Below are 27,952 nucleotides of genomic sequence, written 5' to 3' on the forward strand. Positions count from 1 at the left end.
CCCAACTTTGTGGGAACAGTTTGGAGATGGCCCTTCCTGTTCCAACATGACTGTGCACCAGTGCACAAAGCAAGGTCCATAAAGACATGGATGAGCCAGTTTGGTGTGGAAGAACTTGACTGGCCTGCACAGAGTCCTGACCTGAACCCGAGAGAACACCTTTGGGATGAATTAGAGCGGAGACTGCAAGCCAGGCCTTCTTGTCCAACATCAGTGTTTGACCTCACAAATGCACTTCTGGAAGAATGGTCCAAAATTCCCATAAACACACTCCTAAACCTTGTGGAAAGCCTTCCTAGAAGAGTTGAAGCTGTTCTAGCTGCAAAGGATGGGCCCACATCATATTAAATCCTATGGTTTAAGAATGGGATGTCACTCATGTTCATATGTGTGTGAAGGCAGCCGAGCGAATACTTTTGGCAATATAGTGTATTTATTTAAAGATGTATTTATGTATTTCATGCTGTCTCTTTTAGTCCTCCATAATTGAGATGCGACTCTATAAAATAAATAAAAACCCAGTGGGATGTCGTTTAGGGACAGAAACACAGCTTTGTTTAAAAAGTTTAAAATCAGTTTTGATTTGGCCTTCTGTTTGAAAGAGATTTTGATATTAAAAATGCAATGAAAAAAATTATGATATGACAGTTTGAATGAACTAAAAAAAAAAAAAAGTCATGTCATTTCAGTTTAATTTGACGTTGGGCTGGTGGTTGTTTACATTTTGCTGGTTGGGGGGGTCACAGTTTACACAGCGTATCATTCAGCACTCCATCAGAGCTGCTTCACTCTCATTCAGTTAGGCTACACAACAACAACGAGGGGGTGGGGGGGTTCGGGTGTGTGTGTGTGGATGGGGGGGTCTTACATATATCAAAGAGAACACAATTAGTCTTCTCGGTTTGGGCCGACTGCGTCCTGAGATTTAGGATTGTCCGCGTCTGCCCTCAAACACACCATCACTCACACTATTGTCAGGCCGGAGTGTGTTATGTTGACTCACACTTAAAGTGCCCCGCTCGTGTGTGTGTTTACGCCGCCGGCCCCTTTGTCCACGCCGTATCTCCAACAGCAAGCTGTGTCTGCCACCCTGCAAACCCCCGGTCAGTGAACACAGCGCCACGCACAGGTGCATGCTGGTCTGCAGCCTCAGGTTGACCTTCATCAGGACTGGGATCCCAGTTTGGAGCGATCTTACCCCACAGGGACCCTGATATTAAAAAAAAAAAAAAAAAAAAAAAGATTTGTCCTATGTAATAAAGTGTTTTTTTTTTTTTTTACTAACAAATACATAAAAAGTTGTTCAGTAAACACTAAAACTAGTAATGTTAAATCAATCACTCATGCATAATTTTGTATTATAACAATATTGTGCTTAAAAAATAATGTGGGACTAGAGCACAAGGCGCCCCTAGGCGTCATTTTATTTGGAGGCCGAATCAGAAATTATCGGATTTTTGGAGTGACACCTCCCGCTGACCACACAATGCCAGATGTATAACAGGAATAAAATGACGGCACAATGACATTCCGTTAAACTTGACAAGCTTTATTAGTAAGAACAAAGTACTGTAAGTGGACTAAGCAGTAGCCTACTGTATGAGTCAGCTAAAAAAAAAAACAAAAAAACTTCAAACTAGAATAAATAAATAAATCTGAGGCACAAATAGTCATCTATTAAAAAATAATTTTAACAAAAGATGTTTTCCTGAAAAAAAGTAACTTCAACCTGACAAATATCTGAAAGCAGGTCAGTGAACTAAACAAGCATGTGTGTTATGAATTAAATAAATTCAATTCAAATAGGCTTATGATTGGTCAGATGCAGATGCTGTCAATCATTGCAGCGACGCATGCGGTGGGGTGTCAGATTACAGGTGTCTTTTTTCTCTCCTCCTGGCTTGGGCTAAAGCAGTGATCATTTTCTTTGTGGGGATGAAAAATGAGGCCCCCCATGAATCGTGAGGCCCTACGCAGCTGCGTGTTGTGCGTGTAGGGAGGGGCGGCCCTGTCCAGAGAAGCGCAGGGATGCAGGTGGGAGCTGCTGAATTCTCCCATGCGCCCGATGAGGACGTGAACGCAGCACAAGTGAAAGTGAAAGTTTGGTTGAAGGTTCGGACGAGCCGCGACCAGGAAGCTCATCATCATCATTAATGTTGGACTGTCCCACTGTCATGATGTAGAAGAGCTGCACACGTTCAGACGTCAGGAGAGGATTTCTGTTTATCTTTGAGTTCAAGTCCAAGAAGAAAGAAACAAAGAAACAAAGAAACAAAGAAAGAAAGAAACTTCCGCTTCTGCTGTGAGTCGCTACTTCTGTCTGACGCCATTTTCAAGCTGCATTTTTCACTGTTGAGTTCATGTGTTAAATAAATGTAAAAAGTAAAGCAGTGATCATTTTCTTTGTGGTGATAAAAAAATCTCATCAGGCGGTAAAAACAAATGTTAGCCAGTTCTAGACGTCAGACAGCACGTTTTTAAAGCCGTTTAATTCCGTTTATTCCACAGGAAATACAGACTGATCTGTATGTATGAAACCCGCCACTGGGAAATGAACACATAAATAAATTAATTAATTAATAAAAAAAAAAAAAATGCAAATCTATTAATAGTTTTCAAAGTGAGCAGCCCCCCTGTGTTCGCAGGGCCCTGAACAGGCCTGTGGCTTTTTCTTTTTGCAGCCTGAACAGGAAGCAGAGTGTTTCCTGTTTGTCAGGGTGAGAACAGGCCTCTGGTCCCTCAACACAGAAAAGAGAATAAGGGCCAAACCTGTGGCTCCTTAACATGAAAGCATCATCTGCTTTGAAGATTTGATGGAAAGGAGTTTGTGTTTTTCTGCTGAGGCTCTGTTCTCTGAGAACAACAACAAGAAAAAGACATGAAGGGAACACGGTGCGCCACCAAAACTACTGAAAGAAACATTTGCAGCTTTCATGACGTCACCAGGATTTGCTGGTGAGCGCAGCGTCTGGAACGCAGCCTCTGGATTGGACAGAAACAGGGAAACATGTCCATGAGCTTTGCTGCATTCACACTCTTTCATTTCCCTAAAGGCAGTGCCGGCTTTACCTGTGTTGGCGCTCTAGACAAAATTACGCCCTTGCGCCCTTCCATGCCAATCCCCCCCCCCCCCCCCCCACCGGACGCCGGCAAAATACCCCGACGGTGTCGCACCGGTCAACAATCCCGCTGCTGGCGCCCCTCTGGCCGCTAGCGGCGCCCCTCCAGCAGATGGCGCCCTAGGCAATTGCCTATATCGCCTATGCCAAAAGCCGGCCCTGCCTAAAGGGAATTTGTGCTTCACAAATTATTTGTGAATCTGCATTTATTTGTGCAAATCATCAGCGGCTCCCGGCTCCTTTACAAAGACCAAACGCTGCATGCATGAAACTGGTCGCCATGACAACTTCAAATTAAAATGTCAAATTTCACTGGAAGGTTCGGGCTGGGTGATAGAGACTAAATCAAATATTGTGAAATATTTTGATCAAATACCTCAATATGGTTAATGTAGGGATGACTGCTGTTGCTCTGGGAAAATATTCAGACACTGAGATTTTAGATCATTCTTTTCTGATGTCTTTATTTTTCTGTGAGTGTAAAATATATTCAGTGAAAAAGACGACATTCACAAGTCAGCAAAGTGAGTCAGGAGGAGTGAAGAGCAACATGTGATCTATGAAGACTGGGACAACTGTGTGTGTGTGTGTGTGTGTGTGTGTGTGTGTGTGTGTGTTTGCCCCTCTTAGACTGACTTAAATCAGAAGATGAGTGACTGTGAGGAAGAAGAGGAGGGCAGAGCAGTGTCTGCAGTGTCCAGCTGTCTGTCCATGAAGAGTGACTGGTCTAAAGAAGAACCTCCAGACTTCAGTGCTGAACCTGGAGCTTCAGACACAAAGTAAGACAGCTGTTAGAGAGCAGTGTGTGTTCACTGTTTTCTTGTGAAATCTGTTTGTGGCTCATGGAGAAAGTAGACGTGACCCCAAAACTGATGCTTCAGATCATGAGCCACATCTGCTCTTTTAGCTGGACCCCCCCTCACAACAAAGGGCGACCAAATCATGAGCTGCTGGGAGCGACTGGGAAAACTGGGAGCACCAGTGCTGCCAGTGGAAAAGTTAGTCTGGAGCCCTGATTTACAAGAACTAATAACATGTTTCAAACATTTGTGTTTCCAGAGGTTCCTGCCACAGAGCAGAGTCTGCAGTGTCCAGCTGTCTGTCCATGAAGAGTGACTGGTCTAAAGAAGAACCTCCAGACTTCAGTGATGGACCTGGACCTTCACACACAAAGTAAGACAGCTGTCAGACTGTGAGCCTGATGGAATATGATGACATGAGATTATATAGCAGAGCAAGTAGAGAGGAGATCAAGAAAAGAGACTGCAGAGAGAGAAATGACTGCTCCCTGCTCTGCAATCCAGCTGTTCAACCAAAACACATCTGGCTCTGTGCTGTTTTCCACAAACTGTGATGCTGTTTGATGTTTTGCACCAAAACACCTGAGAACATTTCCACGTGCACCTGCACTCACAAGTTCTTCACACACCTGTGTCTGTAGATTAATTTAACTGCAAAATCAGTGTGGGCCTAGTGAGGGCAGTGAGGGCTTCCTGAAGGCTAGGTAAAGGCTGCCTGCTGTGCGCCCTCTAGCCAGCCCTAAGTGGGCCCATACAGGGCCAGTGCCGGCTTCCTTAGGGGTTAATGAGGGCTGCCCATGCAGGACCAGCACTGAGGGGCCAACGTTTTGCCAATGAGCAAATTCTCAGGGGGCCTGCGTGGGCTGCCCTAAGTGGGCCTGTAAAGGGCCATTGCAGGCCTGTTTACTGGGAAGTTTAGATTCACATTGACTGACAGATAAATCTGATCCTGTGCTGCTCAGACTGATGCACCATGGCTCACATCACACACACACACACACACACACACACACACACACACGTCAGCATGGAAGTGGCCAAAGTCCACAAGCCCATGATTGAGTTTAAGTGTAGATCCTCCTGGTCAAATATTACTGAACTGCCAGTGGAAGCTGCTCAGTCAGTTTTTTACTTGAATTAAAGTAATCTCCTGTAAAAATACTTAATTATTCAAAAGTACATTTTCATTTCAACATCAACGTTCAAGGTAAAAAACACAAGGTTCAGCACATTGCTGTATTATTTTCACAGTGCATTTACAGAACCTGAGAACTCTCTGGAAAAAATATTGTTTCTAACTTGGATTAATTTTAGGGTTTTTTATTTTTAACCTGTGGTGTGTGTGTGCAGACTGGGGCCTAAACAGTCTTGGAGCTGCATCAGTTGGCTTTGACTGGAAAGCTGAGACTCTTGTGGATTCAGTGAGCCACATTTGATTCCTGTGTGATGATGTTGGCCCCCATAGCAGCCATTTCACTGCAGGCAGAGACTTTTGTCACACTGGACGTCGCTGGAGAAAGTGACCTCTAGTGACCTCTAGGAGAATCACAGCCTCATCAAACTTTACAGACACAAACTAGAGAGCGAGGCCGTTCAGAGGAGCTCTGCTGCTCCAGACAGACTGACAGGAAGGGCCAGTTTCTGACACATTTCCACTACGAAGATAAGAGGATACTTAAGAATCGCAATATGTATTGATCGGCTCCCAGGTGTCATGACAGTATCGATCAGGAGATCAGCATATTGTCCAGCCTGAGTGCTGTAATGCCTGACTTCTGGTCCTGGAACCAGACAGGAGCGCTGGAACCAGCATGAAGACCCACCTGGATGTGGAGGGGATTCAGACATTTGTTATGAGGTCTAGTCGTAGTAGACTGGAGTAGTAACCATGGTGACTAATCTCAGGGTTAAGTCGAGGGGGTGTCATCCTCTTTTGTTTGTTGAAAGCTTGTTGCAGCGAGTTTCCTCCTCACCCACAAACTGTTTACATGTTTTGCTTTTGTTGTTGGTCAACTTTTCTTTCACGGATTCACGATAAAAATCACTAAAAAAACATGAACTGTCAAGCTCTTGGATTGCTGTATTTGTCATAATCTGCTGCAAAAACTCAAAGTGGATGTCATGTTGTTTACATGGACATTTCTTCTTCTAAATACTATCTTAATTGCATTAATATTGGAATATTGTAGTCCATGTAAATGTAGTCACTGTAAGTGACATAAGAGACCAGTTATGACAATTGTAATAACCTTGGCTAAATGTCAAGTGTCCCATTGTCATGTTTGTTTGTTTGTTTGTTTGTTTGTTTGTTTTTTGTCTAAACATAAAGTGCTTTCATCTCCACAGGGACAGGAAGAGGAGTCGAGGTGATGTGAAGGAGCAGCTGTCCTGCTGTGCTTTGTGTCAGGAGATCCTGAGGGATCCAGTCTCCACCAGCTGTGGACACTGGTTCTGCAGACGGTGCATCACCTCAGACTGGGACCAGTCTGATCCATCAGGAGATCCTGCCTGTCCCCAGTGTGGAGAAAGATCCAGAACAAGACCTGGACTGCAGACACCCAGTCAAACCAGCCCAGTGGACGGCGGTCTGCAGGAGGTTTTAGACGAGCATAAGATCAGTCTGAGGAGGAGATGTGAATTTGTGACAGAAGGAACTGCTGCAGCAGGAAGTGGAACCCCCCTCAACAGGATCTACACTGAGCTCTACATCACACAGGGACGGAGGGAAGAGGTTAATACCCAACATGAGGTGAGGCAGCTGGAGACAACATCCAAGATGGAGACCCTCAGTGACACTCCAATCAAGTGCCAGGACATCTTTAAACCCTTACCTGGCCAAGACACACACATCAGAGTAGTTGTGACGCAGGGCGTTGCCGGGATTGGAAAAACCTTCTCAGTGCAGAAGTTCACTCTGGACTGGGCAGAGGGCTTGGAAAACCAACATGTCAGTCTTGTGGTTCTGCTTTCGTTCCGGGAGCTGAACTTGATCAAAGATGAGCGCTACAGTCTTCTCCAGCTGCTCCGTGTTTTCCATCCAACATTACAGACGGTCACAGCAGAGAAGCTCGCCGTCTGTGAAGTCGTGTTCATCTTTGACGGCCTGGATGAAAGCAGGTTTTTATTGGATTTCCAGAACAATGAGATCGTGTCTGATGTCACACAGACATCATCAGTAGATGTGCTGTTGACAAACCTCATCAAGGGGAAGCTGCTTCCCTCGGCTCTCCTCTGGATAACTTCCAGACCTGCGGCGGCCAATCAGATCCCTCCTACATGTGTGGACAGGGTAACAGAAGTGCGAGGGTTCACTGACCTCCAGAAGGAGGAGTACTTCAGGAGGAGATCCGGTGATGAGGAGCTGTGCAGCAGAATCATCTCACACATCAAGGCGTCCAGGAGCCTCCACATCATGTGCCACATCCCAGTCTTCTGCTGGATCACTGCTACAGTTCTGGAGCACATGTTGACTACAGACCAGAGAGGAGAGCTGCCCAAGAGCCTGACTGACATGTACTCACACCTCCTGCTGGTTCAGACACAGAGGAAGAAGCACAAGTACAATGAGAGACATGACAGGAGTCAGCAGGAGCTGATGGAGACTGACAGGGAAGTTCTTCTGAAGCTGGGCAGGCTGGCGTTTGAACATCTGGAGAAAGGCAACCTGATGTTCTACCAAGAAGACCTGGAGGAGTGTGGTCTTGATGTCACAGAGGCCTCGGTGTACTCAGGAGTGTGCACAGAGATCTTCAAAACCGAGTGTGTGCTCTTTCAGAGAAAAGTCTTCTGCTTTGTTCATCTGAGCATTCAGGAGTTTCTCGCTGCAGTCTACATCTTCCACTGCTACACCAACAGCAACACAGAGGTACTGGCCAGAATCATGAGGAGAAAATGTGATGACAAAAAGCCATCGTTGGATATCTTCCTGAGGACAGTCATGTCTGAAGCCCTGTGGAGCAAAAATGGTCACCTGGACCTCTTTGTCCGTTTCCTTCATGGCCTCTCACTGGAGTCCAACCACAGGCTCTTAGGAGGCCTGCTGGGTCAGACAGAGAACAGACCAAAAGACATCCAGAGAGTCATCAAGAATCTGAAGAAGATGAACACCTCCAGTGTCTCACCTGACAGAAGCATCAACATCTTCCACTGTTTGATGGAGATGAACGACCTCTCAGTAAATCAGGATATCCGAGAGTTCCTGAAGTCAGAGAGCAGATCAGAGAAGAAACTCTCTGAGATCCACTGCTTAGCTCTGGCCTACATGCTGCAGATGTCAGAGGAGGTTCTGGATGTGTTGGACCTGCAGGCATACAGAACATCAGATGAGGGACGACGGAGACTGATCTCAGCTTTGAGGAACTGCAGGAAGGCTCGGTTAGTCCTGATGTGAAATCAACATTATACAAACAGTGTAGAGCTGCTTCCATACCTGACACCATCAGAAATACAATAAAGATATGTAGTTCTCTAAATATTCAGGATAAATGATTGATTCTGAGAAAAAAATATATACTTAAGGCAGTCCAGGGTAAAAAGGAGGCAACATGATGGTGATGCCCACAGCAGCTCACCCCTACAATACTTCAAAATAAGAGTTTTTGCTGTGTAATTGAACTTGAGCATCAGGTTTCTACTGCTTGGTTTCTTCTGATATTATAAGTGAAGCACCTTTCAAAAAATTGTATCCTGTAATACAATTTAATATTACTATAATATAACACTATATAAACACAAGAAAATCACAGACTTGACATTAAATCTGTAATTACAGACTTTCTGGCTGTGAACTCTCAGAGACTCATTGGGAAATCGTGGCCTCGGCTCTGAAGTCCAACCCCCATCTGACAGAGCTGGACCTGAGTAAGAACCTGCTGGAGGATTCAGGAGTGGAGCTGCTGTCTGCTGGACTGGAGAGTCCAAACTGCAGACTGGAGACTCTCAGGTCAGACTGCACTTTTTAATGATGTGTGAACATGTAATATTCTGTTAGCTGAACAGGAGTTTTACAGACTTACATCTCAAATTGTTGTCAAACTGTATTTTCACACAATCCTTGTGTGTTGAAATGAAAAACTGTGAACTTCAGTGATGATATTGTACATTATTTCAACATGCAGGGGTCCAAATGGCCTCTTTCTGTGGGAATCTGATATTTATTGTGGTAATTCCACAGAACGTATAGAGGACACCATCATCGAGGTCTTGGTCCAGCTATGGATTCACAAAGGATTCCAATATTTTCTTTGATGAATCATCAGGGACAAAAATCCCATGTGGGCATATCAGTGCATTATGGTATCTTTCACAGATTAGGCATGATGGTATGGAGTTGATATGTCCAACTTTTACCATCCTGATCACATTCCCTCATGGTAACTTTACTAGAGGTGGGACCTCAGGAAAATATGTCTGGTTGGGGTCGGCAGATATGGATGATATTCAGGTCAAAGAATATTCCAGAGAGGATGATCAGGTTTATGTATGGGTTTGTGAGTGTCTGTGTGTGGTCTGATAAAAGAAAGATAAAATGAAAAAATTAGGATATCTAAACATACACATACACACATATACAACGACGTATGTATACAACGACAAGGCAAGGGATAGTTACAACAGGCGTCAGTTAACAAGAACCAATATTACCATTATTGGGCACAATGGGCAAAGTATATCCACATAAAATGGGCAACAACAGAAATACAGTGTCAGTACTACAAAGTAACCACACAATAAATAAGTGTCAACTCAATACAATTTAACTGGCTTTGCGCTAGTAAGAGCAAAAGCAACCACAATGTATGCCTAATGAGGCCAATTAAGACACAACCAATTAACTCCAGATTGCAGACTGGAGACTCTCAGGTCAGACTGCACTTTTTAATGATGACATAAATATATGGATATTGTTTGAATCATATAGTAGCACTAAATGTCTATAAGGCTGATATTGCTGTGAAGTATATGTTGTGCTTTTTTAAAGTCGGGGCTGCTGGTTATTTTAGTTTTTGTGAGGATGGTTGGTCAGGTTCTGTATCATGGATGCATGCGTGCTTTGTGAGGTTTGACAAGTAACTAACAACCGTCTCATGTATCAGAAGAGAGAGAGAGAGAGAGACAGAGAGAGAGAGAGATTTTTCAAAACTCTTTATTGCAAAGATGTGTACTACCTTACATCTTTAAAAACACGAACAACAAAACATTAAAAATAAATAAATAAAAAGGAGATAGAGGATTAACCTCTTACTCAAAACAGTTTGCAAAGACTAAACCATTATTGAAGACTGAGCACAAGGCCCCATTATAGCACCAGACATTTTCAAAAGTATCAATATTGTTTAGGGACTTGTAAAAATTAAAATCCATTTGTATTCTTGATTTTAACCGCCTTACAAAAACTACTACAGGATCATAATCATAATCATTTTCTATTTTGTTTTTCCTAGTAACATTGATAGACATTTTAGCATTGCCCAGAATGTAGTTGATTAACTGTGCCTTTGACCTCATTTTCTTACAATACTAATAAGAATAAACATTTTTCTTGAGAAAGATTCATTAAATCTCTGAAAAAGTTTATCTAAGAAATCAAAGAGGCCATTTAACCTCACACAAAACAAAAAAGTATGAAACACTGTTTCCCTCTGTAAACAAAATGGGCAATCTTGTGTTACCTCAGGGTTCAAAATAAATATAAAAGAATTAGTTGCAACAATACCATGAAGCACTCTCCACTGTAAATCACCCATTTTTTTAGTTAATGGTGGCTTGTACAATGCTCTCCATTCAGGTTTGACATTATTTTCCAGCTTTAAAACATTACGCCAAGGAGTATCGGTTCTTGAAGTCAACCACTTTTTGTTCAATACTTTGACACAGGTTTTATACATAGCTTTGCAACTTGTCTCATTCATACCAATAACAATATCAGAAGACAGTAAAAGTGCTCCTTCAGCCTCTTCTATTTTAGGAAACAAACGTAAACTTGGAAACAAATCACTACAAACTGGCCTCAGCCCATTCTTATAATATTTCAATAATGTATGTTCCTCTGATGTTAAGGCAGATCTCAAATAATCTACAATCTGCCTCATCACTCTCACAGATCTCATCCCAATTTGATTTGTTATTAATTCCACATTTTTCAAATCAGTTCCACATATTTTCACAACATGACCCAAGGTTATTATTTTTGTTTGACAAAATCAATCATTAAGACCAGCAGCACAATGGGCTATGTCTAATCTTGCACCACGAATGATAGGTTCAATCAGAAGCCAATGTAAAGACGGAGTCCTGTGCATTCTTTGAACTTTAAATAAGCTCCACACTTTAAAAAGTCCTCTGTAGAAAACAGGCAGTCCGTTTGTGTTTAACTTAGTAGGATCCAGTAAAAACAGAGTTTTATCCAGTCCTAAATTTAAGATAAGAGATATTCCTTTATTAGTCCCACAGTGGGGAAATTTCCCGCATCACAGCAGCAAAGTGGATAGCAAGATACGAAGCACAATTTACACAATAAAGCAATATAAACACTGTAAACTAAATTTCCAAGAGTGTGCAAGATTTCACAAGCAATTCCTCTCCAAGTCAGGCTCTCAGGTCCAGCAAGGAAGCGTTGGATGAATTGAAGACGAAAGGCTGCCCCTCTGCTTGGCAAATGAACAACTCCTTGTCCACCCTCATCTTTAGGAAGATACAATACACTCTGTTGAATCCAGTGCAAATGATCCCAAAAGAAATCAACTAAAAGTGCTTGTATTTTGGACAACAAATTGGGTGGTGGATCCAAACAAATTAATTTATGCCACAAAAAAGAAGCAACCAAATTATTTATGATTAAACATCGCCCTCTATAAGATAGCTGTGGCATTAACCACTTCCACTTATTGAGACGCCCTTTTATTTTTCCAACAGCTCCATCCCAATTCTTCTGCACTGTAGTACTGTCACCTAGAAAGACACCAAGGTATCTAAATCCCCCTCTTTTCCAGTAAAGACCATCTGGTAGTGTTGGTGGTGTATCTAACCAGTCACCCACTAAGATAGCTTCAATCTTATTCCAGTTAATCTTAGCAGAGGATAATAGCCCAAACTCCTTAGTAATATTATTCACAGCATCAATATCATTCTGGCCATCTAGCATTATCACCAAATCATCAGCATATGCTGACAGCTTTAATATAATGTTATTAGTCGCTAAATAAACACCAGAAATTTTAGCTCTCAACGTATTTAACAGTGGTTCAATTGATAAAGCATACAACATTCCTGATAAGGAACAACCTTGCCGTATACCTCTATTGACTTTGAAAGGAGTACATAAGCCGCCATTAACCTTAAGTAAACTTTCAATGTCACTGTGCATAAGCTTTTTCATTTTAATAAAACCAGAATTAAAGCCGAATTCTTCCAAAACTTTCCATAAATGGTGGTGTTCTACTCGGTCAAAAGCCTTCTCTTGATCTAAAAAGAGAAGTCCTAACTTTTTCTTCAATTTATTACAAACTTCCAAAGTGTCACGAACTAGAAAAATATTATCAAAACTAGATCTCCCTGGCACACAGTATGTTTGGTCCACATGAATAATTTGCTCCATGACTTTAGCCAATCTAGCAGCAAGAGTTTTGGAAAAGATCCGGCTGTCAATGCACAAGAGGGACAAAGGGCGCCATTGCTTTAAGTCAGTCAGGTCACCCTTCTTGGGCACCAGGGTCAAGACAGCTCTGCGGCAACTCTGAGGAAGTTTTCCTCCAGCCACACTGCCATTCAACATTTTCAGTAAATCTTGCCCTATTACTGACCAAAACGCCTTATAGAACTCTGCTGGCAAGCCATCTATGCCAGGCGTTCGCCCATTTTCCATCCCCATAACAGCAGCGTTCTCTTGCTGACTTTGGCTTTGTTGGCTTTGTTTGGCTGTTTAAAGAGAGATTCATCTACATCCATCAAGGAATTTCCATCATCAGCAATTTCACCAAAAATACGGTCAATATCAGCTCCGACGTCACTGTTACTCTGCGTATCTTGTGAGCTGTCATTCATGTCTGTATCAACTGACGCATCATCTCCAGCTTCGGGAGAGCGGTGGTTATCATTATTCTCATTTAACAGTATCACATTGTTTTCTTTCTGAGCAACACTACACTCATCAGTGCTCAGAGCGTCTTTTTCTCCCTCTGACTGATTAACATCAGAAGCATTTGCATTTTCTTCTGCGTTTTTGTTTGTTTCAGCAACAGTTGGGTTGCTTGCGTTTTGCGCAGTGGATCCATGTATTTTATCAATGGCAGGAGGATTGTCTATGTTAATCACAGCTGATTTGTTCATTTTGTCAGTAGATCCACTGTTTGTGCTACTCGCAGCCAAATCAGGTGTTCGCTCAGATGCAGAGGAAATTTGTGTGACGCCTGCAGCCGAACCATCAATTTCATCGGGTGGGACAGGGGGGTTTGCGTTTCCTGCAGCTGACCCAGACGTTGTGGGAGGGTCTGGCTGCCTCTCAGGACACGCTCTCAGTAAATGCCCGACTTTCCCACAACCAAAACATTTCATTGATTTGGTAGTGACATAAATAGCATAGTTAAAGTTGTCAAGCTTCACGATCAAAGTCATGTCAATTTCGGGTTGATTCAGAATCATGTAGACCGAGAGCCTAAAAGAAACAACGTGTTTCAGTAGCGGAGAAATAGTTGTGATGGAAATTTTCTTGATCTGTGAGACCAATTTGCCATGTCTTGAAAGACAATCAGTAAGAACATCATCTGGGATAAACAGAGGGACATTAGACAGAATAACCTTCTTGGCTGGTGTTGAAAGTGGCAGAACAGAGAAATATTCCCCATCAATAGTTACTCCACTCTCAATCATATCATGGGCCATAAGCTCCGTTTTAAGAAACAATACAACCGCATTATTCATGCGTGATGCAGAGACAATATTCTCATGGCCAACTAAATCTCCAACAGCTAAACTGCATTTCTCAACACTGGCTCTCGTAGGCACTTTAACAGCATATTTCCGCGTGAGTAACTCAAAATCCATACCTGAGCCAGTCATGTTTCCACAGCGTGGAAACAGATGCCCAGATTAATCACAGCAAGCAAATCACTACAACACCAAAAATACTCAAGAACAACCAAACAAATACCTTAGGTGTAAAACAGCATAAAGCTAGAAAAATATTAGAAAATAGAGGGGAAAAAGAGCACAATCAAACTTGGCACAGCAGCCTAGTTTCCACTCACTCAGAAGCACTCCGGCTCCGTCCACTCACTCCGCACATGCGCTGAGAGAGAGAGAGAGAGAGCTTATTCTTAATTTAGGTTTTTGTGTTTTTGTGTGTTTGAAACTCGGTTTCTGTCAGAGCCACATTGTTACGACCGGCTTGTTGGCCGCAACAAAAGAGGAGATGTACGAGAAGTAAATTATAACAAACTGAATTTTAATCAAGTAAACAAATAAATGTATGGGGTGTGGAAGGCAGTATCAGTGGTGTGGGTGAATGTATGGATGCAGTGAGCAATGTGTGGTGCATGTTGTCAGTGCAACAAAGGAAAAACAAACAAAAGAGAAGGCCAGCACGCAGACAGGGTGCTGCCTGGAGCGAGGACCAGGTAGAGTGGAGAGCAGAGCGAGGGGACTGGCGTCTGGGAAGGCGGGTTTAAATAGACCTTGATGGGAACACTGGCCAGGTGTTCCCAGTCAGGTTAATGGCAGACTGGACAGACCTGGAAGACAAAAACACACACACACCAGTACACCGAAGACTACACACCAGGCCTGGGGCCGTCACACCCCCCCCCATAAAGTCAGGGTCCCCAAAGGGAACCCTGGCTCCAAAATTGCCAAGCCACATAAAAATCAATACTAAACACTATAGTTAGTTATCAATAACTGCACTCATCCTAACTCCACATTATAATACCAATAAAAAAAATGCAATATACAAGAAAAACAAACAGCTCACCGCTTATGTCCCCCACAAATCCCAGCACTCTCTGCCTCAGCAACTGGTACCCTGAAGCAAATTTAAGAGGAGAGAAAGACCAAGAAAGATGGGACCCAAGTGGAGAGTAGGAAAAGAAAAAAAAACAATCACTAAAAAGGAGCCCGAGACAATGCATCCGCCACTACATTGTCTCGTCCCTTAACATGGCGAATGTCGAGGCTGTAGGACTGGAGGAAAAGAGCCCAGCGAACCAACCTCTGATTGGGAGACTGCAAGGAGCTAAGGAACGTCAGAGGATTGTGATCTGTAAAGACAATCACAGGTGAAGAGCTGACATACACACTGAAATGCTGCAAGGACAGGACCAACGCTAGAGTCTCTTTCTCTATTACAGAATAATTCAGCTGGTGTCTGTTGAACTTCCTGGAAAAAAAACACAATGGTTTATCCACCACAAGATCATCAGGCTGCAATAGCACCGCCCCTGCTCCCACAGCACTAGCATCCACCTCTAACTTAAAAGGTCTATCCCACTGTGGAGCTGCCAAAACAGGAGCATTACAAATCAGGGCCTTCACATGCAGAAAAGGGGGGGTGGGGGTGAATGCTGCAGGGGCTCAGTCTGTGGAATAGATGAACTCAGGTGCTCTTCAAGGGAAAAAACGACAAGCAAGGTATAAAAGAGAACTGACTGTCAAGCTGTAAAGTTTGCTGCAGTCACGGAGGGAGATCCCGAGGCACTCTTGAGTGTGAAAATGTAAATTCCTTTATTCAGAAGGGAGACCCAACGCGTTTCGATGAGTTACATCTTCATCAGGGGTGTGAAAGTATAATGTGCACACCTGTGCACATTATACTTATTATTATACAGGAAACGCGTTGGGTCTCCCTTCTGAATAAAGGAATTTACATTTTCACACTCAAGGAATTTACATTTTCACACTCAAGAGTGCCTCGGGATCTCCCTCCGTGACTGCAGCAAACTTTACAGCTTGACAGTCAGTTCTCTTTTATACAGGGCCTTCACATTTTCAAATCCTGACTGACACTCTGACGACCACACATATTTCACTTTGGATTTTAACAAGTTTGTGAGGGGTGCAACAACTGTAGAAAAATTCCTGCAGAAACACCTATAATATCCAACTAATCCCAGAAAACGCATCAGCGCCTTCTTAGTTGGAGGAGGAGGATAGTTGTCAATAGCCTGCACTTTTGCACGCACCGGAGACACTGTGCCCTGCCCGACTACACGCCCCAGGTATGTCACTGTAGCCTTGGCGAACTCACACTTCGCCAAATTTACAGTTAACCGCGCCTTAGCCAAGCGGTCAAACAGCTTCTCAATGCGGTCAAAGTGGTCATCCCAGCTGTCAGAATAGATCACGACATCGTCCAAATACACTGAGCAACCCTCCAGATCTCCAACCACCATATTCATGAGGCGTTGGAAAGTCGCTGGCGCATTTCGCAAGCCAAACGGCATGACCGTATATGCATACAAACCAGTCGGTGTAATAAATGCAGCAACCTCCCTCGCCCTCTCTGACAACGGGACCTGCCAGTACCCCTTTAACAAGTCAAACTTGCTGACATACTTAGCGGCTCCCACCTGATCAATGCAGTCCTCCATCCTCGGAAGTGGAAAGGAATCTGGCTTCGTCACACTGTTAACTTTGCGGAAGTCTGAGCAAAACCGTGGTGTGTTGTCCGACTTCGGCACCAACAGACAAGGAGACGCCCAGCTAGAAGAGGATGGCTGTGCAATGCCATTGCCAAGCATATATTTCACTTCAGCATCAAGATACTTACGTTTGTCAGGATGGACACGATAAAACCGCTGCCTAATAGGTTTACAATCCTCAACCACAATATCATGCTCTAACAAATGTGTACGTGTAGGTGTGTCCCCATAAAGACATGGATATCGCCTTATCAAGTCAGCCAACTGACCACGCCTTGACACCTCCAAATGGCACAGCAAACCATCCAACTTCTGCAAAGACTCAGAATTCTTCAGACGACCACAAAGCACAGCCTCATCAGGACCCGGCAAGTCATCTCCCCCTGGCACTGCCACTGCCTGAGGAGACACAGACACACAAACAGGATGGACAGCAGACACCTGCACCTTCTGTTCAGGTAACTGGGATGCACGGGGGTAATACAACTTCAGCAAGTTAACATGACAGAGCTGAGTAGGAGACCTGCGATCAGGAGTAGATATAACATAATTTTGATCTGTCACCTTCCTCACCACGGAATATGGGCCAGAAAACTTAGCCTGAAATGGAGAGGTAACAATAGGCAAAAGAGCAAGCACCTGATCCCCAGGGAGGAAAACCCGATCCTCCACCTGGCGATCATAAAGTTTTTTCATAATGCCCTGTGCAGAAGTCAGATTACTCTTAGCTACTTCCTGAGCCTTATACAGTCTGTACCTGAAACCATTAACATAATCAATAAGGTTTTGGGGTGGTTGTACTTCCTTCCAGTTATCCCGCAAGAGCGCGAGGGGACCCCTAACCTTATGGCCAAACACCAGCTCATTAGGACTGAATCCCGTGCTCTCCTGGACCACCTCCCTAGCAGATAACAGCAACCAGGGTAGGCCTTCTGCCCAATCTCCGTCCATTTGAATGCAATACGCACGTAACATGGACTTGAGCGTTTGGTGAAACCGCTCCAAAGCCCCTTGGCTCTGCGCATGGTAAGCAGAAGCCTGATTGTGACTAATGCGCAGCTGCTTTAATACCTGAGCAAACAAATGTGACGAGAAATTTGACCCCTGGTCAGACTGGATAACTCTAGGAACCCCAAAAACTGAAAAAAACTGGGACAACGCACGAACCACAGCCCTGGCAGTTATGGTGCGCAACGGGTACGCAGCTGGGTACCGTGTGCTCTGGCACATGACTGTCAGCAGATATGCTGCACCTGATTTAGAAGGAGGCAACGGGCCCACACAATCCACAATAAGATGTTCAAAAGGCTCACTTATGGCTGGTATTGGACACAGTGGAACAGGCTTCAAACTCTGATTAGGCTTGCTGGTTAGTTGGCATGTATGACATGACTTTATGTATTTAGCAACATCCCGCTTCATTCGCGGCCAGAAGAAATACCTCAAGATGCGATCATACGTCTTCCTGACGCCCAGGTGACCAGACTCATCGTGGGAAATCTGCAACACCACACTACGAAAACGGGAAGGCACCACAACCTGATAAATTGGGTCACCCACAAAATGTTCGCCCTGAGGCACCCACTTCCTCATTAACACCTCATTCTCGATGAAGTAACAGTGAGAGTTGTTTTTTACCTCACCAGCAGGCTGCACCATGTCCAGCAAACCCTGGAGAGAACCATCAGCCCGCTGCTCCGAGACCAACTCACTGTGAGAAACAGACCAAGGAACATTAGTACCCGTTACATCATGCTGCAGGGAAATGTCATCTTTTCCAGTGCAATCTGTCTCCACCAACTGCGCACGTTTCATCGCGCGCGTTATGGCACACGCCCTGAACACATCAGGAAAATCCCTCTCATTCTTATCAGGGTCACTGGTGACCAGAGGCTGAAACAACGATAGCTGGAGGGGGGACATCAGCCCACACCCGACTCCCCGCTATATCATTGCCCAAGATCATGGTCACGCCATCCACAGGCAGAGCTGGGCGCACCGCAATGGCCACCTCACCCTGAAACAGATCACAAGACAACATCATTTTGTGCTGCGGGACCTGCAAAACCTGCAGCCCAATACCCAGCACTGGTATGAAAGCCCCAGTGTATGACTCCTCTGAAAATGGTAGAGCCGACTCCACAATAAATGAATCAAAAGCTGCGGTGTCACGCAATATCTTAATCTGCACTTTCTCATAGCTCCCCACCAAGGAAACGCACCCATTACTGATGAAAGGCAAATAGGACTGCAAATCTGGACTCACTCCTTGCGGTTTTAACTCACCACTCGGTGCCTCCGACACTCTCTCAGGAACAGGACCAACACACATTGCAGGCTTAGGATGCACCGTCGCTCCAGACTTACTGTTCTTAAATGCATAACAGTCTCTCCTCCGCTTATGACAAAAATTACACACCTTGTCAGACTCACGAGACACGCGTTCCTGTTTCTGCTCCATCCAAGCATTTCTCACTGGGCGACAGGACCCTGCATCTCCACTTGAGGAACTCTCCCTACGCACCTGGATGCCAAGTATCATCCCCATGCGTCAACACATAGTCATCAGCAAGTGCTGCGGCCTCAGCTGCCGTTGTAACTTTACGCTCACTGATGTAAGTTGCAATGCGCCCCGGCACAGAGTTTTTAAACTGCTCCAAAATCATGAGATCACGCAGATCATCAAATGACTCAACCTCAGCTGCCGCACACCACCGGTCAAACTGAGTTGACAACTCACGAGCAAACTCCAAATGAGATTTATCACCTCTTCTCCAACCACGAAACCGCTGGCGATACGCCTCAGGCACAAGCTCATACGCCTTAAGAACAGCTGATTTCACTACATCGTACTTTACGCTATCCACACTACTCAGCGTAGAGTATGCCTCCTGCGCCCTGCCAGTCAAAACACACTGCAACAGCAAGGTGCACGTTGACTCTGACCAGCCGCGAGCCTCAGACAGACGCTCAAACAGCGAAAAAAATGTCTCCGGGTCTTTCTCATTAAATTTAGGAACAAGCCTCAAATCAGCCAAATCAGACCCCGCAGATGAGCCACCCGGCCCAGAGGAACCGTCCCCAGGCAGACCAGCCGTTACAGCTTTCCCTTCACTCACCAAAACCATTTTCTGCCTCTCCAGTTCAATCCTCGCCTGCTCTGTTTCCTGCTTCACCTTCTCAACCAGGACTTCTTTCTCAATTCTCACCTGCTCAGTTTCCTGCCTCACCCTTTCCAAAGCGACTTCTTTCTCAGTCTTCAATGTCAACCGCAACTTAAGCAACTCTTTCTGCTGCTCAAAAGACAAGCCACCACCAGGACCTGCGTCCTCAGCACATTCGGAGATGGACACAGACTCTCCCGCACTCAACACCTTCATTTTTAACAACTGAATTTTCAAATTTGCCTTCACTGTCTCTTTCACCCTTTTATCACCAACATTAACCTTGTAATGGTCAGCTATTTTAACCAACTGATCCCTGGTACACTCGTCCAACGACGCTTCAGATGGCGCCTGCACAAACGCTTCTACCATTTCATCCATCTTAACTGAAGGACCGCAAGAGAAGATACCGTGTTGGAACCCACCCAGTGTGTGGCCAGGCCCACGCAGCCTTCAACAGAGCCTCCCCGCTATCTGACTACCTAACCAGGAATCTAGCTATATAACTCCCCCCTAGTCTTCATGGAGCATAGCGGCAGGTACTTACGCACTAGCAGCCCGCTGGCTCGGAGAGGCGACCAGAAGCTGGCAACCACCACGAAACCAGGGATGTGCCCCCGAGCAACATTAGGGAAAAGGGAATGGGAAGCTCTAACCGCCGTACCCCAGCACTAACAGCCCCCCACGACGGCAACCAAAGGGAAGCCGCCGCTGAAGCCTACAAGGGGAATCACTCCGTCAGGTAAGATGCATATGCACACACACACAGCTGGACCGACACTAACCCTCTCATGCAAAATCCACAAACAGATGCAGCAAATGGCAAAAAACTCGCTTCCACAAAAAACAGACGAGCAGCACAAATGCCCAAACTTAACTTCAAAAAAGTACATCCCCAAGAGCGCAAACAAACTCACCATATAAGGCAAACTACGTCAGCAGTGACTCCCAAGGAAATCCCGAAAATGACGTCACCTCCACACGAGAGCCACAAGCCTCTCAATCAAAGGCCTTCCCCAATTATCACCACTTAATTGGAACCACGCGCCCTCGCGTAGACAAAGCACTCCAAACGAAGTTTAAATAACCTATGAAAAATACCTCACAGAAAAAACATAGACTAAACACAAAAACACCGGACCCACCGGACACGAGCCCCCACTTTGTTACGACCGGCTTGTTGGCCGCAACAAAAGAGGAGATGTACGAGAAGTAAATTATAACAAACTGAATTTTAATCAAGTAAACAAATAAATGTATGGGGTGTGGAAGGCAGTATCAGTGGTGTGGGTGAATGTATGGATGCAGTGAGCAATGTGTGGTGCATGTTGTCAGTGCAACAAAGGAAAAACAAACAAAAGAGAAGGCCAGCACGCCGACAGGGTGCTGCCTGGAGCGAGGACCAGGTAGAGTGGAGAGCAGAGCGAGAGGATTGGCGTCTGGGAAGGCGGGTTTAAATAGACCTTGATGGGAACACTGGCCAGGTGTTCCCAGTCAGGTTAATGGCAGACTGGACAGACCTGGAAGACAAAAACACACACACACCAGTACACCGAACACTACACACCAGGCCTGGGGCCGTCACAACATGACTTCTGTCAAAAAGAGCTGGTGAGCCGTCGGTTCCAGATCTCTGCTGTGTTTGTGGAAGAAAATCAAACACATCAGGGCTCATCAACTCCATTTGTCCAAAGGCCAGAATTTTTTTAGGCAGACACTGTGTGGACCAGACTTTACAATAACAACATATTTATTTGTTTAGGAATAATTAGCCTATTATTGTTTAGTCTTTTCACTTTTTTACAAAATGAATACCAGTATCAGTGTGAGCAGGCTGCTAGAAAACATGGCAAATCCATAATAATAACTAGATACTGAAGTAGAAAAAGCTCTCAGAGCGCAAGGAGCCAGTTCACTGAGGAGTGACAGGAAGTTTGAATCCCCTTTAACCGGTGTTGACTCTGTTATGCAGCGCCCTGATTGGAGGAAAATGTTGAGCCCATGCTTGCATGAAGATACAGCACAAGACTCATTCCGTTCCTAAAAGACAGGAAGTGGTTTGAGCTTCACCTGTCAGGCTGCTGCTCTTCAGAGACAAGCAGCCAATCAGACGCAGCTCTGTGAGGGAGGCCTGACACAGATCTGCACTCTTGTCTTATAGTGTATTTTTTATTCTTCATTCAGACTGAGGGACTGCAGGTTGTCAGAGAGCAGCTGTGCTTCTCTGGCCTCGGCTCTGAAGTCCAACCCCCATCTGACAGAGCTGGACCTGAGTGAGAACCGGCTGCAGGATTCAGGAGTGGAGCTGCTGTCTGTTGGACTGGAGAGTCCAAACTGCAGACTGAAGACTCTCAGGTCAGACTGCACTTTTTAATGATGTGTGAACATGTAATATTCTGTTAGCTGAACAGGAGTTTTACAGACTTACATCTCAAATTGTTGTCAAACTGTATTTTCACACAATCCTTGTGTGTTGAAATGAAAAACTGTGAACTTCAGTGATGATATTGTACATTATTTCAACATGCAGGGGTCCAAAAGGCCTCCCTCTGTGGGAATCTAATATTTATTGTGGTAACTCCACAGAACGTATAGAGGACACCATCATCGAGGTCTTTGTCCAACTATGGATTCACAAAGGATTCCAATATTTTCTTTGATGAATCATCAGGGACAAAATACCATGTGGGCATATCAGTACATCATCAGCGTAGAATTTTTCAAGTCGTTACTTTTCAAGTCTTGCTTTTCCAGACATTTCCTGTTATGGCCCAACAAACTATTTATATTTTAACCTGGACGCGTTCCACTCCTAGTTTGAAGAGAGTTGTATGGGACAGAAAAATAAATCAGTAACTACATAAATAAATGAAAAAGAGAAAAACAAAACATATGTATATCAATACACATATATACTCAAATATACATCCAAATATTCATTTGTCTGTACAAACACACTGTGGAATCAATTAAAATCTGATCTTATTGGTAGTGTTGTAGTACTCGAGGTCGGTCTGGGTCTCGAGACCACTTTTTGAGGGTCTCGTCTCAGAATCAAAGGCATTTTCACTCAGTCTTGTCTCGGTCTCAAACTGGGTGGACTCAGGATTTTTGATCAAGACGGTTGAGACCAGGCTCTCTCACTACTGTGATAAGAGAAAAAAGACACACAGCACAGTGTCACACAGCCTTTGCGACACCTTGAGTGACACACCCCCTGAACACGCAGAGTGGATGAAGACGGCTGGAGAAGCCGTGGTTATGTTTGGCGTCCCCGGGAAATCGCCACGAAAAATGTAGGCAAACTCACATATCATTAAGTTTAGTTTCCAAAATCATAAGGACTTTATCTGCAAAACGACATGCAAGTGAAAACACTCTGCAGTGTGCAAATTCTGCGGTGCACAGCTCACAGAAACCGCTGTGTGAGTGTGCTCACTTCTTTGCATCTTTGGAAATCTACATGTGTCTTTTATAAGACCCATGCAAAAACTAAAAGAAAGTGTATCTTATTTCAGATGAAGGTGTATTAATCTCTTTACACTCATTATAAGCCATATTCACCTGACAAATCCAGATTAACATCTTATTTCAAGTGTTATGACCTGGCTCTGAGGCCACAACAAAAATGGGAGACACACCAAGAGGAAAGTTTAACCAAATAGATTATTTATTAAATTAAAGTAAATAATTCAAGAAAACCTAAGTATGGGGTAGGGCTGCACAATTAATCGAATTTTAATCGTGATCACGATTTTGGCTGCCACGATTAAATGAGCCTGATCGTCGGCGATATTTACATTTAAAATGCGGCTCTGCTGCGTATCTAATCAAGCACTTTCTCAGCCAGTAGTCAGCCAACCACCAGAGGGCGACCGCATGGTTAGGGCTTCATTAAGCTGCTTAAATAACAAGCGAGCGCACCTTGCAGCGGCAGCCTCAAGTTACTCGGTGGCCTGATGAGAGCGAGTCATATCGGGAGAAGAAGGTAGGCTACGGCAGTTCCTGCAACAAGTTCTCCGTCAGAAAGGCTACTCAGGGCCTGCTCACATAGGGCCATTTGCTGCGTATCGTACTAAAGCAAAAATGCCCCCCTCTCCAGTCCCTGGCTGGCCTGCACTCACATTATCTAAAGCCCAGACGCACCCAAGCGCGATTACCCTGGTATACACATTATCACGTTCACATACGACAACAGGCATGTTCAGACGTCATCATAAATCAATATAGTTCAAATACATTCATTATGTCTTCCTTCAATTAAAAGACGTTTTTGTTTCTTTTAATCAGACATCGGTTAAGGGATGTTTATTTACCTTGACAGTTTCGGAGGTAACTGCCTCCTTCAGAAAGGTCCAACTGACAGCCAGAGCGGCATGTCAGCTGGCTGCTACATTCAACTGGGTGGCCGCGCACACAGCGCGGTGCTGCGGCCAGCCCACTTGATGCTGGCTGGTGCTGCAGCCGGCACCGCGCCCACCCGGTCAGGTCTGCCGGATCTGACAGGTGCGCGGCGCACACAGACTGCCATATATACTTTCACCATAAATCAACTTTTGTTTATACACGGTTGCAGCAGCACAACGGACAGCGAGACAGACAACATGGTTGATTATTGATTGCACAACGCGGCGCTGCGCGCATTAAACGATTTTGCGGAGGCAGGAGGAAAGTTGCATGATTTACGTTGTATCCACGTTCGTGCGCTGCGTGCGTGACCGTGCATGTGCTCGTGCATGAACGCCCGTATCGTACTGGAGCACACCCCCTCCAACCGTGCCAGAGTGGGGCAGGTGTACTGTATTCAAGCACAGAACGGAGCGATCACACTAGTCAAATAATTTTATTTATTTATTTATTTATTTATTATTAAGCATTTAGTCTTATTTAAAGTTTCATTTTGCATTGAAAACTGTTCATATATTGTTTGTTTAAAAGTAGTGCAATAAAAATACAGATGCTTTCCCTAACATGATGAATAATCGTGATGAATAATCGTGATCACAATATTGATCAAAATAATCGTGATTATCATTTTGGCCATAATCGTGCAGCCCTAGTATGGGGTGTGCATGTCCGTGAGTGAATAATGTGAGTGCGTGTTGTAAGGTGTAAAAATCATAGACTAATGCGGCATCACCAGATGACCCAGCACCTGTGGAGAGAAGCAAAGGGAGAAAGAGTGAGAGCGAGAGAGAGGTTGGAAACAGCCAGGCTTTTATCTCCTGGGAACACCGGGGCCCTCAGGTGTTCCAGAGTTGAGCTGATGACCCACCTATGAAACCAAGATAAGCCATGCCAAACCCAAAATGACCAGCAGGGGTCATCACACAAGATATAAACAAAAAAGCCCTCATTGCTTGAAATTAGTCAAAATATAGCTGTCAAAGCACCAAAATGCAAAATGTTCTCAGATTAATTAAGTTAAGGACCCATGTTCAAGAAAGTTAACAAAAACATATCGCTCAAATGGTATGTCAGGTTTTTTCACCTAGTTCATTTAATTTAGGCCTTATTCCTTTTTCTTTTAATCTTTCTTTATGAAATGACATATTTATCATTGCTTGTCAGTGTAGTTTTAAAAAGTATGATGGCGTACTTTTTACAAGAAGTCAAACAACAAATTTCCTTAGATCTGAGATTAGTTTCATTGTGCTGGTTAGAAAACAACAGCAGCATTTTTTGTTTTGTTTTTTTTTTTGCTGTTGCTTTTGTTTAAAAGCAAACCTGGTTTAAAAGAGATACTGTTCAGATTACTGTTCAGAAATCTGGGGAAACACATACAGAACCTCTTTATATCCGCTGTGCATACTTCAAAAACGAGCCATCAGAATTATCCATAATGTCAGTTTTTATGATCACACTAATCATCTATTTTTGCAGTCAAAAATTCTTAAACTAAATGATCTGGTAGAACTAAAAACTGCACAAATAATGTTTAAAGCAAGTAACAAGCTTTTACCTGGACCCATACAGAAAATGTTTTCTGAAAGAGAGGGTGGCTATAACCTAAGGGGACACAGCAACTTAAAAGTACGAAGTATAAGCACAACGAAAAAGAGCTTCTGTATCTCAAGTTATGGTGTAAAACTGTGGAACAGCTTAAATGAAGGGCTAAAACAAAGCCAAAGTATAAGTCAGTTTAAGAAGAAATATAAGGAGGACATATTCAACAGATACAGGATCATGGATGAATGAAATAAATGTGTATAAATGTGTGTTGTATGCAATCTAAGATTGAATAATGAACTAGGTGTATATGTATGAATATGTGGGTATGTATATGTATGTGTGTAAGTACATATATACGCATATATGTGTGTATATATGTGTATGTACATAGGCATATGTGTATATGTGTATATGTGAATGTATATATGTATATATGTGGGTGTAAATGACTAAATATAAGTGCATTGTAAGTGGTACTACAGGTAATGCAGCGTTGAATTAGACTTTACATTTCTCTGTATGTTGATATATTAGTAATGCAATATTGATGTTAATAGATTAATATATAACTTGATGATAATTACTTAGGTATAATACAATATATATGTAATAAGGAGGAACTCAAGGGGTAGGATCCTATAAGTTCTTAACTTCTTCCTACTCCCTTTTGAACATGTGCTGGCCAGCCGGAAATAGCGTTGAATTTATTTATTTTGTACTTTTCTTCTGTTGCCCTGTTGTTGCATTGTCTGTTGCCCTTTTATACAACATGTTCAAAATAAATAAATAAATATAAATAAATATAAATATATATAAATATAAATACCTGTCATTTTGTTTTATTTACCTTATGATTTTTCTTTGATATGTACGGTCTTGGTCTGGTCTCGGTCTCGACCTCCAAATGTCTCGGTAATGTCTCGGTCTCGGTCGGTGCGGTCTTGACTACAACACGACTTATTGGTTTAATGTTTTCAGTCTACTTGGCCCATATCAGCTAGAATATTTCTTTTTGGATCCTGAGGGAAAATGACAGCTGTTCCATAATCTATATTTCATGTACTATTTCTATCCATTCATCAGTGACTGCTGGGTCTGGTTTTAGCATCTCTTTGTCACCGCCTTTTTACCGCCAAAAGTATTTGAGCCAGTTTCTTGTCCTTTTTGCGCCATCTTTCAAATGGGATATCACCCATGTAGATAGCATCACATCTAAAAGGAATGGTGCTTCCAAATACATTATTTAGATGCTGATGTATTTCTTGCCAGTTAGGGACAGGAACCTGGCAATTCCAGAAGATATGGAAGTGATTGGCGTCATTTATCTCCTCCAGCAACTAGTACCATCTCCAAAAGGCCTTTTTTGCAAGGGAGTCCTAAAAAATGGTGCAATATTTTTGCAGCAGAGCTCTGGCCATGCAGTCCAACTGGTTGAATTCCACTGCACTTCACAGATTGTCTGCCAAGTCTCGTCCCAAATCTGAAAATGAGCCTCCTTCTCCCATTTCTTTGTTACATAAAGCATATTTTCAGAGCGACACTGGAGAATACCGTTTTCTGGTCAGTCTTTTGAAATGCTTCTAACTTTGGCCCTGATTGGTCCAGAGACTGGGTGCTGGTGTCATGTGATGCAGAAGCTCTTGTTCTCCAGTTTTACTCTGAGAAGATGGTAGACTGAAGGCATCTGAGGACTTTTCACTGAGCCATTCATTTGTTATTTATGGACGGACCTCTGGCTGTTTTCATGTCTACCGTATTTAGCACTGAATTTGAATTATTTTGGACCTTTTATCATTTCTTGCTTTCATTGTCTGTTTATTTGTGTTTTTAATATTTTGATGTCTTTTCATTTCAGGTGTTATCTTTATCTTTTCATTTACTCTGATGTTTTGTAAAGCACTTTGGAACTTACTTTCATAGGTGTAATATAAATATAAATTGGTATTATCAGTATTATTATTAATGCAATTGTTATAATAATTATTTCATTGGTTTTTCCTTCCTTTTTGAATATTTTGAAAAATCTCTGACTGATAAATATCTGAAACACTGGAAATTATAGCTACATATTTTATTCTTCATTCAGACTGAGTGACTGCTGGTTGTCAGAGAGCTGCTGTGCCTCTCTGGCCTCGGCTCTGAAGTCCAACCCCCATCTGACAGAGCTGGACCTGAGTGAGAACCAGCTGGAGGATTCAGGAGTGGCGCTGCTGTCTGCTCTGGTGGAGAGTCCAAACTGCAGACTGAAGACTCTCAGGTCAGTAGAGGGGTGGAGTCAGTCCTAG

At 43.6% G+C, this 27,952-nt stretch overlaps 1 protein-coding gene across 1 annotated transcript; it reads left to right on the forward strand.

Moving 5' to 3' along the window:
* Positions 1-3,767: 3,767 nt before the first annotated feature.
* LOC115359340 (NLR family CARD domain-containing protein 3-like) lies at positions 3,768-27,859 on the forward strand (the record flags this gene model as incomplete). Its single annotated transcript, XM_030051760.1, has 5 exons — positions 3,768-3,898; positions 6,266-8,293; positions 8,691-8,861; positions 21,900-22,070; positions 27,754-27,859. Coding segments are annotated over exons 1-5 (2,607 nt in total), but the record flags the coding sequence as incomplete, so codon positions are not given.
* Between the last annotated feature and the right edge of the window lie 93 nt (positions 27,860-27,952).

Source organism: Myripristis murdjan, chromosome 5 (assembly GCF_902150065.1).
Source record: "Myripristis murdjan chromosome 5, fMyrMur1.1, whole genome shotgun sequence".
NCBI classification, from domain to species: domain Eukaryota; kingdom Metazoa; phylum Chordata; class Actinopteri; order Holocentriformes; family Holocentridae; genus Myripristis; species Myripristis murdjan.